Source organism: Physeter macrocephalus, chromosome 14 (genome assembly GCF_002837175.3).
Source record: "Physeter macrocephalus isolate SW-GA chromosome 14, ASM283717v5, whole genome shotgun sequence".
Taxonomy (NCBI): Eukaryota; Metazoa; Chordata; class Mammalia; order Artiodactyla; family Physeteridae; genus Physeter; species Physeter macrocephalus.
The window spans coordinates 258,311-273,349 of record NC_041227.1 but is presented as its reverse complement, the minus strand read 5'-3'; the positions used below and the strand labels follow the sequence as shown (position 1 = coordinate 273,349).

At 53.0% G+C, this 15,039-nt stretch overlaps 1 protein-coding gene across 1 annotated transcript in view; it reads left to right on the top strand.

Moving 5' to 3' along the window:
- PRPF6 (pre-mRNA processing factor 6) overlaps nucleotides 1–15,039 on the top strand; it is a 36,674-nt gene that overhangs the window by 4,323 nt on the left and 17,312 nt on the right. Inside the window, exons 4-11 of the mRNA XM_024128534.3 lie at nucleotides 1,593–1,671; nucleotides 2,153–2,329; nucleotides 2,552–2,707; nucleotides 7,445–7,539; nucleotides 7,990–8,146; nucleotides 8,501–8,663; nucleotides 12,912–13,030; nucleotides 13,890–14,108. Coding sequence (XP_023984302.1) covers nucleotides 1,593–1,671; nucleotides 2,153–2,329; nucleotides 2,552–2,707; nucleotides 7,445–7,539; nucleotides 7,990–8,146; nucleotides 8,501–8,663; nucleotides 12,912–13,030; nucleotides 13,890–14,108 — 1,165 coding nt within the window. The remainder of the gene's footprint in view (nucleotides 1–1,592; nucleotides 1,672–2,152; nucleotides 2,330–2,551; nucleotides 2,708–7,444; nucleotides 7,540–7,989; nucleotides 8,147–8,500; nucleotides 8,664–12,911; nucleotides 13,031–13,889; nucleotides 14,109–15,039) is intronic.

Below are 15,039 nucleotides of genomic sequence, written 5' to 3'. Positions count from 1 at the left end.
GGAGCGGCCGGGCCCGTGAGCCGTGGCCGCTGAGCCTGCGCGTCAGGAGCCTGTGCTCCGCAACGGGAGGGGCCACAGCAGTGAGAGGCCCGCGTACCGCAAAAAAAAAAAAAAAAAAAAAAGAATGCATTCTCACTCTAGAATATTAGAACAATAAGATTAAGTGTAAGTAAGAGCATAATGTTTATTCACAAGCCTGGAAGGCGACAGTTAACATTTTGGTTTACTTTTTTCTTTCTGTTGCTAATTATACATACAGTTTTCTTTTCATAACTTGTAGAAGTTTTAGTTTTTTCAAAATCATATTAGAAGAGTGAAGCACCGTTCTTCAGGGGAGTTTTTTAAAAGCACGTTATTTAATCAACGTGCATGAACTCATACGTATCGTAATTTGGTGGTTTTGCATATTAAAGAAGACTTGATTCCAATTTTCTGGAATTCATTCATTAGAAAAATCTGAGTGATGTGGGTACATACAGAAAGTTGTCATATTAAGTGGTTTTAGGGAAGTGGTTGGCTTTTGAAAACCTTTTACAATACAAAAAAGCAGAAAGAACAGCGCCGCAGACAGGCGCATGCCCCCACGTAGTCCGCACTATTTGGTTTGCACGTTCGCTTCTTCTGCTTCTGCAGGTGGGCTTTGCTGGGTCCCGTTGGTGTCAGTTCGCCCTGGCGCTGAGCAGTCCATCCTTGTTACCTGGCAGCCAGTCTGCATCCACTGTTCCCTGCTTGTCCCCAGAACATCGTAGAGCTGCCTTTCACGAGCCGTGACGCAGTCAGCACCACTCCTCGGGCATGTCTCCTAGCCACCAACCCCCCTTTATGGAATGACTGCCCACCTCCTCATGGCACCCTTTTAACTTGTTACGCTCTCAGCGTTTCCTGGGGATTGGAAGTTGGAGCCTGAGGCTTGATTCAGATCAGGTGGAACATCTTTGGCCAGAAAACCTGACGGTCTCTGTGCGAGTTGCTTCCCATCAGGAGCTGTGATGCCAGGCTGTCTCCAGCCGGTCGAGAGGTGTTTGTCTTTTCCAAGCACGTCATTATTCACAGCGCATTCAAGTTCCTGTCTAACCTTATGGAGGGAAATATAAATCTCAGCGTTGCGAAGCCCTAGCTGCTGGGCTCATGTCTACTCCGGTTTGCCTAACTTGGTCGACGCTTTGTCACCATTGCCCACGGCTCTTTGTGTTCACATATGACCTGGTCCTAAGTCACCAGGAACCGATTTGGATGGGCAACTAGGACAACGGTTCAGCTTTTCTTCTGAGCTGAGTTATTCAGAGGATGGCCTTACCTTTGGGATTTTATAGAATTTTAAAGCAGTGAATATACTTGTGTTCAAAAGCAAGTGTTTAATGGAGTAAGACAGCTTGCTTTTTATTTTAGTGAGTTCTGCATGTTTTCATCTGGTAGCCGAGTTGAGTTATTTGTGAATGTATCCACTGTCTTCTTAAAATAGATTTGACTTAACTGCTTAGTGTGTGGAATTACTCTTTTTGGTGTAAATTTAATTAGGAAGGATAATAAAGTGACTTTGTTTCAGAATGGACATCCAGGATTTCTAATATGTGCACACATCTTACTTCTAGGGAGCAAAGGGAGAAAGAAGAAATTGAGAAATACCGTATGGAGCGCCCCAAAATCCAGCAGCAGTTCTCAGATCTCAAAGTGAGCAGACGGACGGCCTGCCGTCCCTCGTGGCCTTCCCAGCGGAGAGCAGACAGACGCTCTGGGGCACAGCTGCTGAGATGAGCACAGCTTTGCTCACTCCGCTCTTTCTTTAATTCAGAGGGTAGAAGAAGGGTCCTGCTTGGGTGTGCTTAATTATCCGTGTGTGCGCAGAAGAGCTCTCCTCCCCAGAAAAGGGGGGACAGAGGGGCTGATTTCCTTTGTGACTTTGTAACTATGTCCATTTAGACATCAGGTTTTCTGAACTGTGTTCCCTGGGCTTTGACAGAACAATTTACATCTGAGTGAAGTAGAGCAGATCCAACAGGTTGATTTTTCTAAGTGAAGTAGATAAGCCATGTCTGCATCAGAGTCCTTAAGGCATCATGATTTGGGCGATAGGGGTCAGGGAGAACCTAATTTTTCTTGTGCATGTGCAGTGCTGCCAGGGAATTAATGTTTGGGGGCCGGGTGTTTCCAGAGGAAGTTGGCAGAAGTCACAGAAGAAGAGTGGCTGAGCATCCCTGAGGTCGGCGACGCCAGAAACAAGCGCCAGCGGAACCCCCGCTATGAGAAGCTGACCCCTGTTCCCGACAGTTTCTTTGCCAAGCATTTACAGACTGGAGAGAACCACACGTCCGTAGATCCCCGGCAGACTGTGAGCATCCCCAGAGAAGGCAAACGGGGCTCCTTGTGTCTGCTTGGACAGATCAGTGCGGGGGGCTGGGGGCGGCGCTGGAGGAGCCGGAGTGTGCTCCGGCTGTGCTGCGGCTGAGTCTGTCCCATGGTTCAGGTGTCAGGCTCCAGTGGGAGGAGTTTCCAGAGATGAGAATGAAGTGCGTGCCAATGCGAGCCAGCATTTTGTCCTTGCTTCCCCCAGCAATTTGGAGGTCTGAACACACCCTATCCAGGCGGGCTAAACACTCCATACCCAGGTGGGATGACACCTGGGTTGATGACACCCGGCACAGGTGAGCTGGACATGAGGAAGATCGGCCAAGCCAGGAACACTTTGATGGACATGAGGCTGAGCCAGGTGAGAGGTTGTGTCATGCGTTATTTTCCTACGGATTATGTTAAAGAATTTTTGGTTTTGCTTATAAAAGTGTATTTGTGAAAAGTTCACCCCTTGAAGTGCTTCGTCACATGTTAAACAGACCTGTGACATGTCCACTTCCCTGTCCCATTGCGCAGTGTGACGGGATTCTGCCCTCAGGCTGGTGCGTGTGTCGACCCGGAGGGCGGGCACAGGCGTGCTGCATTCGGTGCCAGCAGCGAAGGGCCACCCGAGGCGGTTCTCCTGCTCCCTTGGGGCTTGGGGTCTGTGGCAGGTGACAGGGCTGCCTGAGGAGCAGCCGACAGGCACTCGTGACAAGCCGCGAGCTTACCGCCGATGTCGCTTAACGCCCTTCCCTCTTTACGTGAAAGTTAAGCGTACGTGTGTTCCTCCTGCACCCTAGTGAATCCTTGTGTCCTTACGGGGCGTGCACTAGCTTCCGTGCTCTAGCAAACCCAGGCAGAGCGAAGACCCTTTCTCATGTGACACGCACGTCAGAAGCCGTGAAGGAAAATACTTTCGAATTGAGTACCTACAAATTAAAAACTTTTGCACGACAGAAAGCACTGGAAAGTCGAGAGAACCAGCCAGTCGGGAAGGAGTCATCACGCACGTGAACACCAGACCCAGAGTAGTTGTGTGTGTTGAAGAGAGTGTGGATCTGCACAGGCCAGGATGTGACGGGGCGCCACACCCCCACCGCTGGGGAATGCTTTGTGTTAAACATTTTTATGGAAAAATTTCGCACATACTTAGAGAAACAGCAGAGTGAAGTACGCAACCATTCCTGTTGCTGCGGTGGAAGACCTAAATTTTAAGTGAGCTTTTGCCGTCCTTGAGTTTTTTACGGCGAGCAGGTATCGTACGGTAAAAAAAAAAAATAGTAGCTTACAGATCCAAAAAATAGCACGTTTTCGTGTTACTACATATGTATTTACTTTGTAGATTGGAGAGTAGTTCATTGTGAATATCATGATTTAGTCTTTGATCGATGGACCTTTTGGCTGGTTTCTGCTTGTTCGCGGTTACAAACCATGGTTTTTTAAAATTATTTATTTACTTATTTACTTTTGGCGGTACACGGGCCTCTCACTGCTGCGGCCCCCTACCCCCACCCCGCTGCGGAGCACAGGCTCCGGACGCGCAGGCTCAGCGGCCATGGCTCACGGGCTCGGCCGCTCCGCGGCACGTGGGATCCTCCCGGACCGGGGCGCGAAGCCGCGTCCCCTGCTCCGGCAGGCGGACCCCCAACCACTGCGCCACCAGGGAAGCCCTTTTTTAAATTTTTAAATAAATTTATGTATTTGTTTAGTTTTGGCTGCATTCGGTCTTCGATGCTGCATGCAGGCTTTCCTCTAGTTGCGGCGAGCAGGGGCTACTCTTCGTTGCGGTGCGCGGGCTTCTCATTGCGGTGGCCTCTCGTTGCGGAGCACGGGCTCTAGGCGCTCAGGCTTCAGTATTGTGGCACGCGGGCTCTAGGGCACGCGGGCTCAGTAGTTGTTGCGCACGGGCTTAGTTGCTCCGTGGCATGTGGGGATCTTCCCAGATCAGGGATCGAGCCCGTGTTCCCTGCGTTGGCAGGCGGATTCTTAACCACTGCGCCACCGCCACCGGGGAAGCCCCACAAACCATGTTTTGATGAACTCCTCGTGCTTCTATCTTTGCAGATTTAAGTAAATATTTTCACAGTATCTTTAAAGCGGAATTGTTGGATTGGCATATTTTCACTTAGGTGCCAAGTTGTCTCTCAAAGGCACAACATTTCACACTCGGCAACGTGGGGGAGCTGGCTGTGCAATCGATCACCCCCCACCCCCACCCCCACCCTGTTGGCAGCTCTGGTCAGGGGGCCTTTGTCTTTGTCTTCGCCAACCTGGGAGGCCCATTCCCTCCAACAAGCCTCCACTTAATTTGCATCCTTGTGAGTGGTGAAGTTGAGCTTCATTTATGTTGCATGGATCTAGTTTGTTGTTTATCTTTCACACTTGTGTGTAAAATATAGAGAAAAAAATAGTAATTTTTTGTGCCGAGATATGTATAAGATAAAATTTAAAGTTTTAGCCGTTTGTAAGTGTAAAGCTCAGGGGCGCTGAGTAGTGCATACTGTGCCCCATCAGCACCATCATCTCCAGCACTTTCTCATCTTCCCAAACTGAGACTCTGTCCCCATGAAACAGGCGCCCCTCCTCCCCCACCTTAGCCCCTGGCCCCACCCTCCTACTCTCTGCCTCTGTGAATGGACCCCTCTAGGGGCCTCCTGTGGATAGATTCATACCGTATTGGTCCTTTTGTGGCTGGTTTATTTCACATGCTTTCGTTTACGTCCTCAAGGCTCCTGCATGTTGTAGCAGGTGTCGGCAATTTCTTCCTTTTTGAAGCTGATTGATGCTCCGTTGTATGTACGTATAAACCGCATTTTGTTTACCTTGGTATCTGTCGTGACTTTTGGGTTGCTTCCACCTTTTGGCAATTGTGACTAACGCTGCTGTGAGCCTTGGTGTACAAATATCTGTTCAGGTCACTGTTTTCAGTTCTTTTGGATATAAACTCAGAAGTGGAGTTTCTGGATCACATGGTAATTCTAGGTTTACTTTTTTGAAGAACCACCCTACTGTTTTCCACAGCAGCTGCACCATTTTAGATTTCCAGCAGGGCAGCACTGCACAAGGGTTCCAGTTTCTCTGCATCCTTGACAATGTTGGTTATTTTTGGCATTTTGTGTTTTTTTTTTTTTTTTTTGCGGTACGCGGGCCTCTCACTGCTGTGGCCTCTCCCGTTGCGGAGCGCAGGCTCCGGACGCGCAGTCTCGGCGGCCATGGCTCACGGGCCCAGCCGCTCCGCGGCACGTGGGATCCTCCCGGACCGGGACACGAACCCGCGTCCCCTGCATCGGCGGGCGGACTCCCAACCACCGCGCCACCAGGGAAGCCCTGGCATTTTGACAGCAGCCATCCTCATGGCTGTGAAGTAGTAGCTCATGGTGGTTTTTCATTGGCATTTCCCTGATCGGTGACGTTGAACATCTTTTCATGTGCTTATTGGTAGTTTGTATCTCTTCCTCGGAGAGATGTCTATTCAAGTCCTTTGCCTTTTTTTTTTTTTTGGCGGTGGGGTGGGGGGGCCACGCTGCACTGCTTGTGGGATCTTAGTTCCCCGACCAGGGATTGAACCCGGCCCTTGGCAGTGAGACCGCCAGGGAATTCCCCGGGTTTGTTTTCTTGAGTTTTAAGAGTTCTCTGTGTATTTTGGATAACAGTTCTTTATCTGATATGTCTTTTCCAAATGTTTCTTCCTGGTTATAGGCTTGTCTTTTCATTCTCCTGACAGTACTTTCACAGACAGAAATTTTTAATTTTAATGAAGTCCAGCTTATCAATTCTTACCTTCATGGATTGTGCCTTTGATGTAGTATGTAAAAAGTCATCGCCAAACCTCACGTCATGTAGATTTTTTCCTGTGTTATTGTCTAGGAGGTTTTTTTGCCAGTACCACATTGTTTTCATTACTATACCTGTATAGCAAGTCTTTAAGTTGGCTCGTGTTCTCCGACTTTGTTCTTCTGCTTCAATGTTGTGTTGGCTGTTCTGGGTCCTTTGCCTGCTCTCCATGTGAACTTTAGAATGTGCTTGTCGATATCTATAAAGTAACTTACGGGAATTTTGATTGGGAATGTGTTGAATCTACAGGTCAAGTTGGGAAGAACTGACATCTTGACAATACTGAGTTTTCCTGTGCATGAACATGGAATCTCTCTCCATTGATTTAGTTTTTCTTTGATTTCATTTGTTCAGGCTTTGTTGTTTTTCCTCTTACAGATCTTCTATGTATTTGTTAGATTAATGTCTAGGTATGGTTGACCCTTGAACAGTGTGGGGTGTTAGGGGCACTGACCCTGTATGCAGTTGAGGGCCGTCCATGGCTGTCGGTTCAGCCAGCTGCAGATCGTGTAGCGGTGTGGTATGTGTTGAGGGGAAGAATCCAAGTATAAATGGACCCACGCAGTTCAAACCCGTGTTGTTCAAGGGTCCACTGTGTTTCACAGTTTTGGGTGCTCTTGTAAATGTTGTTGTGTTTTTAATTTCAGATTCGACATATTCGCTGCTGGTATGTAGGATAGTGATTGATATTAACCTTGTGTCCTGCAGCCCTGCTGTAATTACTTATTAGTTCTGGGAGTTTTTTGTTGATTTTTTTCAAATTTTCTACATAGACAATCAAGTTACCTGCAAACAAAGGGAGTTTCATTTCTTCCTTCCCATCGCTTTTCCTCTCATCCTTTTCTTGTTGTGCTGCATTTTTGCCCTTTTTTACTCAGGTTGTTTTGTTTTTGTTGTTGTCATGGTAACTTTAAGACACAACTCGAGAGAATGCTACAATGAACTACTCCGTGAAAATGTACAGAACGTTAGTTGAAATCATCAATCTTTGTGATTTCTGGGTTTCACTCGTTCTTAGATGGACCTTGTGTTCAGTTAGGCTTTTCCCTCTGGGACTTTTATGTTTTCTTTTTTTTATAAAATCTTTGTTCTGTATGGGTGAAATTTGCTTGTTATATCGTTACAAACTATTGTTTGAGTTAAGGTTGTTTTCTTACTTAAAAGCTCCCATGTCCACTGGTAGTCGGGATTATGGGAAGGGGCTTCAGGGACCCTCCGGGGACTTCGTTCCTGGCATTCCTGGCTCTGTCCGACTAGCTGGGCTTGGCCTGTCTTGCAGGTATCTGACTCGGTGAGTGGGCAGACTGTGGTTGACCCCAAAGGCTATCTGACAGATTTGAACTCCATGATCCCGACTCATGGAGGGGACATCAAGTGAGTACCCTGCGGGGCCAGTGGCTGGGTGGGCTCAGGTTGCCGGGAATGTGTTGGATTTTATTTGAAAAATATGCAGTCAAAACAGGATGTGGATATTCTAAGAAAGGTAGAGTGGAATTGTTTGATTTCTCGTTTAAAATATATCCGTACCCGTTCATCGTGGACATTAAATTTGTTACAGATAACATTCCAAATCTCTGTGTGTGCAGAGCTAGCGAGCAGCTTGCCGATCGCGTCCCGTGTTTCTGACCTTGACCCTGGGCTCGATGCCTGTGTGTGTGGAGGTGCCGCAGACTTGGAAGGGTGCCGACTGAGTTCTGACTTGGTTCTGTCAGCAGGGGCATCAGATGTGACAGTTTGGCCACTGTGTCTGCAGTGGCACCCGCCTCTGGGCCGGGCATGCCCTCAGCAGGCGGTGGCCTGACCTGTGCGTTCTCGCCTACACAGCGACATCAAGAAGGCAAGGCTGCTTCTCAAGTCTGTTCGGGAGACAAACCCTCACCACCCGCCAGCCTGGATCGCGTCGGCCCGCCTGGAGGAAGTCACTGGGAAGCTGCAGGTGGCTCGGAACCTCATCATGAAGGGGACAGAGATGTGCCCCAAGGTGGGGCGCCCTCCCCAAGCTGCACCATGCCCCTGAGGGGCGTCGGCGTCTGGGCCACGCGGGACGCCGTGGGAGCGAGCTGGACTTGGCGGGCGGGCTGTGCTCTCCTCACAGTGTGGTGTCCTGTCTTTCCCACACAGGCACAGACGTGCTGTAGCTACGCTCCCACGTGTGGGGCTTTCAGGGGGTCTCTGGCGCAGGCGTGCTGGGCGCCCAGCTCGCCGTAAACCCCGGGCCCCGCGGGTGGGAGGACCCTGGCCCCCCTGTCTCCGAGGCTCCCGTGCGCCCTTCGGGGGTGCGTGCCGCCCCACCAGCCTGCGCGTACGCTGTCTGTCCTGTGCCTTTGCCCCACAGAGTGAAGATGTGTGGCTGGAAGCAGCCAGGTTGCAGCCTGGGGACACAGCCAAGGCCGTGGTGGCCCAAGCTGTCCGTCACCTCCCACAGTCCGTTAGGATTTACATCAGAGCAGCAGAGCTGGAGACAGACATCCGCGCCAAGAAGCGGGTTCTTCGAAAAGGTGAGCCTCCCTTAGGGACCCGGCAGGAGCGGTGCCGCCTGGCTGTGTACCTGAAGCTTGGGGGCAGCCCCCCTGCTCTGTTGCCGGCCCGGGGAGCAGCCTCGCCGCTGCTTCGCTCGGGCTCCGCTGGGAGGGCTTAGAGAGTGGGGGACGCTCTCCAGGCCTTCGTCTGGCCTGGGTTGCTTCTGCCCTTGGAGCCTCTGCCAGGGAAGCTTCTGGTTGAGGTGCTTGGCCTTCGAGCTCACGTCTGCCTTTTGCTGCTGTGTGGCCTCGGGTGAGGGCAGGTGCTCTGTGGCGCTGTGGAATGCCGCGTGCAGGTGCTGCGCGCAGGGCGAGGGAGCCACTAGAAGCTGGCCTTGCGGCGCTAGCCTTCCCGTCTCCGCCCGCAGCAGGTAGAAGGTGTCACTCGGGTCTGAGTCTTAACCGCCTTGGTGGTCGCACCAGAGTGGCACGTGAATTAACTCCTTCCCGTCTTGGGAAACTCCTGCAGGGCAGCGTGTTGGCGTGTGTGCCGTCGGCTCGTGGCACGCTGAACGGTTTGCACGCCGGGGAAACTGAGTCCACCTAGGAGTCACTGCCAAGATGGAGCTTTTGTGGGTAGTTTGCTTTTCGTTGTTGCAGAAGTGAGAAAAGAACAGCGTTGCTCCCTTCACTGGAGCTGTAGAGGAGATGCTGCTTTTGACTTTTGTTCCAGATTCAGCACCAGCTGGTCGGAGGGCTGACCTGGAGTCAGCCTATGCAGACGGCTTGTTCCCCTTGAATTTGTAGCGTGGGTAAAATAGGTGTGTTTTGGGGAATTGAGGGCAGCTTGCAGTGGGCAGTTTCCAGCTCTTGTTTCTAAGGTATGTGTTTGTGTGAACCGTCAGGGGCGTGTGATGTCAGATACGCAGGGGTTGTGGGCCGCGGCCTGTGACGCTCTACTCTCTGTGTTTGTTAGGGGCCGGGTGGTGGCCACCTCGTATGTGACCCCGACCGTGTGTGCGCGCGTTCCAGTGTGTTTTCCTCTCTTGGGTCTGGTTTCTTGATTGCAGCCCTGCCATACTTAAAATGAGGCCGGGGCGGAAAGTTAGCACCTGTTTTGGTTTATAGACATCAGCTCATCTCTTTTCAGCCAGGAAAATAGTTTTCTGATGACAAACACATTAAACTCCGGGTAATTAGCACGATTTATTTAGGAAAGCTCTACTGAATTTCCCCTGCCACAGTGTGACGAATGGTCAGAATGGCTTTGTGGCCACTCCCTGTTCACCCCCAGATTACCTGGGTTCATTTCCAGTTGGCTTCAGATTTGGAGAGGCGACTGGGCCTGGAAGGGGGCCTCCAGGGGAGTGTCGAGTGATTGGTTTCCAGGCCGTCCTGGGCCTCAAGGGGAGCGGGCCTCCCGGCTCTGCTTTCCTTCAGGCTGCGCGAAGGTGGGGAGAGCGTGGAGCCCCAAGCTGGCCTCCACCCTGCTCCCTGGGCCTGTTCCTGGCCTTCCCCGTCCTTAGGGTGTTTCCAAAAACAGGGCTCTTTCTCTAGGTGCCTGGGGCACAGCTGGCGATGCCTCCTTTAGCTCTTGGGGAACCTGACAGCTACTGCTGGAAGGATCTGATATTTGGAAACCAATGACAGTTACTTCCGTCAGTGACTGGGGAGGACTCCCTGCCGGCTCTCAGTCTCTGCTTGAGCTCTGGGTCCCAGCTGGTGCAGCTGACGTCGTGGTCCTTTGTTGGGAGAACTTGAGCTTCACGTGCTGCTCCGAGACCTGAGGCCTTAGGAGGCTGAGTGACGTGGTGGTGGTGGGGGGGGTGCTTGGCCTCAGTCTGCGTGCTTTCATCTGTAAGGGCACCTGTGGGCCTGTGGGCGCTGCGCTCCGGGGGCCAGGCTGCGGCTGCTTCCTGTGCCCTTCGCTCACAATGAAGGTGTCAAGCACCGTGTTCCTCTGCTAATCATGCAGGCCTGGAACAGTGGAGTGACTGTCTCCAGACAGTGTGCTCTGGTCCATAAAGTGAGCACAGGATGGCCCCATGTGTCCCCACGTTGGGGCCAAGGGCCAGAGAGTGCATTGGCCTCTGATTGCAGGCTGTCGAGTTCAGACTGCTCCGTTCCTGGCCGGGCCGGCCCTTCCTCCCCGGCTGGCCACAGCTCTTGGAGATAGCCTTGACCTGGCATGGTAGATGGTCTCTGGGGAGCACCTTGGTGAGATCTGGGTTCGTCAGCAGTGGTTGGCTTCAGCTCCGGTCCTGTGGGCTATGGATGAAACGCCAGCAAAGGAGTTCCCGGTCTCTCCCGAAAAGTGGGGACCGTCCTGGGCCTCATGCCCATCGCGGGGTGAAGTTAATGACCCCATGGCCACTGGCGTGGAGTGTGACCAGGGGGAGGGGGCGGGCAGGGCGGGCGGGCGGGGCGGGCCCCCGCAGGCCTCCTTATCTGACATCACTGCTGCGGGGCTGTTCCCTCGGTGGTCTTGGGCTTCTTGGGCTGCTGTGATTCCTGGTGACTGTCACTCCGGGAAGTGGGACTGCTCAGCCAGGCCTCAGGACGCTCCGGGCTGTGGTTGAGGTCTCCCCTCCCGCACACAGTGGCAGACCGGTCTCACTGTGGGGGTCAGGGCTCACCTCGCCAGCCGGGGCTGGTCTGGCAACACGTGGAGGCCAGAGAGCTGGGTCAGCCTCAGCCTCCAGTGCAGGAGAGCCATGGCCGTGGGCCTTGGTGGACACATCGTCCCTCGGGATGAGACCTCTGGACAGCTGAGCTCAAACTCGTGGGGACAGGGACCGGGCTCTCCCAGGGAAGACGGCGTGCAGCCCACGGCCACGTGCCTGTCGGCGCTCCCTCCCGGCCCTGGGGGTCCTGGTCGAGCGGGAGGCACTGCTGCCACCACGTGTGGCCTCCCGCGAGGGTCCCCCAGCTGGTGCCCTGCCGGCGCTGGGCCGAGTAACAGGCGTGGCCAGGCCAGGGAAGCCCAGGGGCCAAGCCCTCGGCTGCACCTCTTTTACAGGCTGGTGGCGCTGTGGTCCTTGCAGAGCCCTGGGCCGCAGGCTGGGGCATCATCTTCCATGGCAGGTGGTTCCGGAGTGGCAGCTTGTTTTTAGTCATAGAGGGGAGGTCCCCATGAGCCCTGGACCATGGGAACCTTTGAAACTCACTGGGGGTGGGCCCCTGGGGTTCATGGGGTGTGTCTCCCCACCTCTGGCCCACTGGTCTTAAGCATCTCGGGCACATGCTGCTTCCTGCTCACCAGCCAGGGAGGGACTGGCATGGTGTGCGGTGACCTGGAGCCCCTGCCATCTGGTTTGGCCATAGGAGAGAAGGGGCGCCCCTTTCTCAAGGGCCTGTAAAGGGGAGAGGGGTGCCCCGTTTTTCCAGGGCCTATAAAGGAGGGAAGCCCGTCTCCCAGAAGTGGGAGGGGCTGCTTCTGCTGAAGGGAGGAACGCGAGAGGCTTGGTGGGTCCGCAGATTGTGCACCATTGAATCTTAGGGCTGTTTCCCGCAAGCTTGGCCCGTGTGTTTTCTAGAAAGAAGATCTCCTGGGGCTGTTCTGGTTTCCTGCCTTCATCAGCTCTCGGTCACCGTCAGTCCTGCCAGGGGCTGGCTGGAGGCCTCACCTCAGCCCCCCAGTCCCCCTGCAGCAGGGCTCTGTGTTTCGCTGCCCGGCGTTTTGGCTTTTTCAGTAAATTACGTCTGAAGGAAGGGCTCTGCTGCCTAAACAGAGGTTTGGGAGTTTCCGGACTGCAGGATGTCATAGCTTCTCCTGGGAGTTGCTCCCCCTTTCCTGCTGTCACTCGTGTGAACTGAGGTCCCGAGGCTGCCAGTGTGGTGCAGCACCTGGTGCCTTTGCTCTCGTGCTCCTTGGGGTCCAGGGAGGAGCCCTTGCTCTGCCGTCCTGGGCAGATGCGGATGCCAGAGTCATTGGCACTTTCTGTCCCCGTGACTTCCGCACGCTCGCTCACACGCAGCCGACTCGGCTGGCCCTTCCTGGGCAGCGGGTGCCTGGTCTGCGCTGCCTGGTTTTCTAATGTTGATTTTCAAGTGTGAACGGATGTGAGACGACGCACCGCCTTCTCTGCCACCCTTGCTTGCCGATTCGGGACGTCTGCACTGGCCTCGTTGGTGTCTGTCCAGACCCGAGGGCCCCATGTGACGTCCCGGCCTGTCACCCAGGGCAGAGACCGTCCGGACTTGCTGGCAGCAGCATCCTCTGTGACACAGTGTCTTGCTTTCACTTGCGTTTTTCTGTGATCTGGTTTCTTGTTTGACCGTTCCCAGCCCTTGAGCACGTTCCAAACTCAGTTCGCTTGTGGAAGGCAGCCGTGGAGCTGGAAGAGCCCGAAGATGCTAGAATCATGCTCAGCCGAGCTGTGGAATGCTGCCCTACGAGCGTGGAGGTGAGTCCCCTGCCCTGCGGAGGCCTGAGCCCGCGGCCAGTGTCTGCAGGACGTGTCAGCTGGGCCTTGAGCTCACTGAGCGACTCCTGGGCTGCTGCCCTGTGGTCCAGCTGCCCGGCAGCACAGTGACCATAGGCTCCTGAAGGAAACGCAGAGCAGAATCTCAGCGCGGCCCCGACCCCGTGCGGAGCTCCGCGCCGAGCACTCTTCTTCAGGGACGAGTCCTCCTAGTTCAGCTCGAAGTTTGTCAGTGGGACCCGAAGGGTGGCAGAAAAGACTGGTACGTCTTTCTGCCGGCCCAGCGCGAGGTTGGCTATGCCTCAGAGCTACTTGGATTTCTTTAGTTTTAAATTTTCTTGTTCACAGCGTTTAGTGAAATGACTTTTAGTCATGATTTTATGATGTCCAGTCTGTCTTTAATTATCCTAAGGGGTGTTGTGAAATTCTCCAAACAAAATTAATCTTATTTACATAGAAATAAATAGAGCCCATACACGTACTTGGTGATAAACTGTTGCAGAATCAAAACCTGGGGTGTGAGAACTCCAGACAGCTGAACAGCCGTGTCCTTTCAGTTTGCGAAGGCGACAGTCACACCCTGCTCACCTTCTGTCCTAACACTGTGTACCTTTAACCAACGTTTGGAACGCGGGGCTGAGAACCCGTCAACTATTCATGTTAACTACATCATTAAGTAAGTCAGAAGCGTAACCAAACAGCTTTCAGATGAGGCAGAAAATGCCGCCGCACACATTCCTGGGCCCCGTTTAAATGGTCCTTGAAAACTTGTACAAAGGATTTTGTGCAAGGGCTGTGGCCTGTGGAGGGTCCACCTGACCTGGCGGGTCTCTCCGTGCAGCTCTGGCTCGCCCTGGCCAGGCTAGAGACCTACGAAAATGCCCGCAAGGTCTTAAATAAGGCCCGGGAGAACATCCCTACGGACCGGCACATCTGGATCACGGCCGCCAAGCTGGAGGAGGCCAACGGCAACACGCAGATGGTGGAGAAGATCATCGACCGGGCCATCACCTCCCTGCGGGCCAACGGCGTGGAGATCAACCGCGAGCAGTGGATCCAGGTGAGGGGGGCAGGCGCCGTGCCGTCCGCTTTAAACACGGACGCCCTCCTGCTCGTCAGAGTCCCTGGGGGGTGGGGACATTGGGGTGGCACCTGGGAGGCCCGTCCTCACGCTGGCACGCACAGCAGGCACGGGGTGGCTTCTCCTTATGTGAGCACCTCGTGGCTTTTTATGGAGGTGCAAGCCTGAGTGCATCCTGGGGGAAACTTCAGTGTCCCGATGCTTGCGACCAGCCCCGCTTTTCCAGTCGAGAGGATACGATTTTTTTTTTTTTTTAACATCTTTATTGGAGTATACCTGTTTTACAATAGTGTGTTAGTTTCTCCTTTACAACAAAGTGAATCAGTTATACATATACATATGTTCCCGTATCTCTTCCCTCTTGCGTCTCCCTCCCTCCCACCCTCCCTATCCCACCCCTCTAGGTGGTCACAGAGCACAGAGGTGATCTCCCTGTGCCATGCGGCTGCTTCCCACTAGCTATCTAATTTACATTTGGTAGTGTATATACGTCCATGCCACTCTCTCACTTCGTCACAGCTTACCCTTCCCCCTCCCCATGTCCTCAAGTCCATGCTCTAGTAGGTCTGTGTTTTATTCCCATCCTACCACTAATCTCTTCATGACATTTTTTTTCCTTAGATTCCATATATATGTGTTAGCATACGGTATTTGTTTTCCTCCTTCTGACTTACTTCACTGTGTATGACAGACTCCAGATCTATCCACCTCATTACAAATAACTCAGTTTCATTTCTTTTTATGGCTGAGTAATATTCCATTGTATATATGTGCCACATCTTCTTTATCCATTCATCTGTTGATGGACACTTAGGTTGCTTCCATGCCCTGGCTACCGTAAATAGAGCTGCAATGAACATTTTGGTACATGACTCTTTTTGAATTATGGTTTTCTCAGGGTATATGCCCA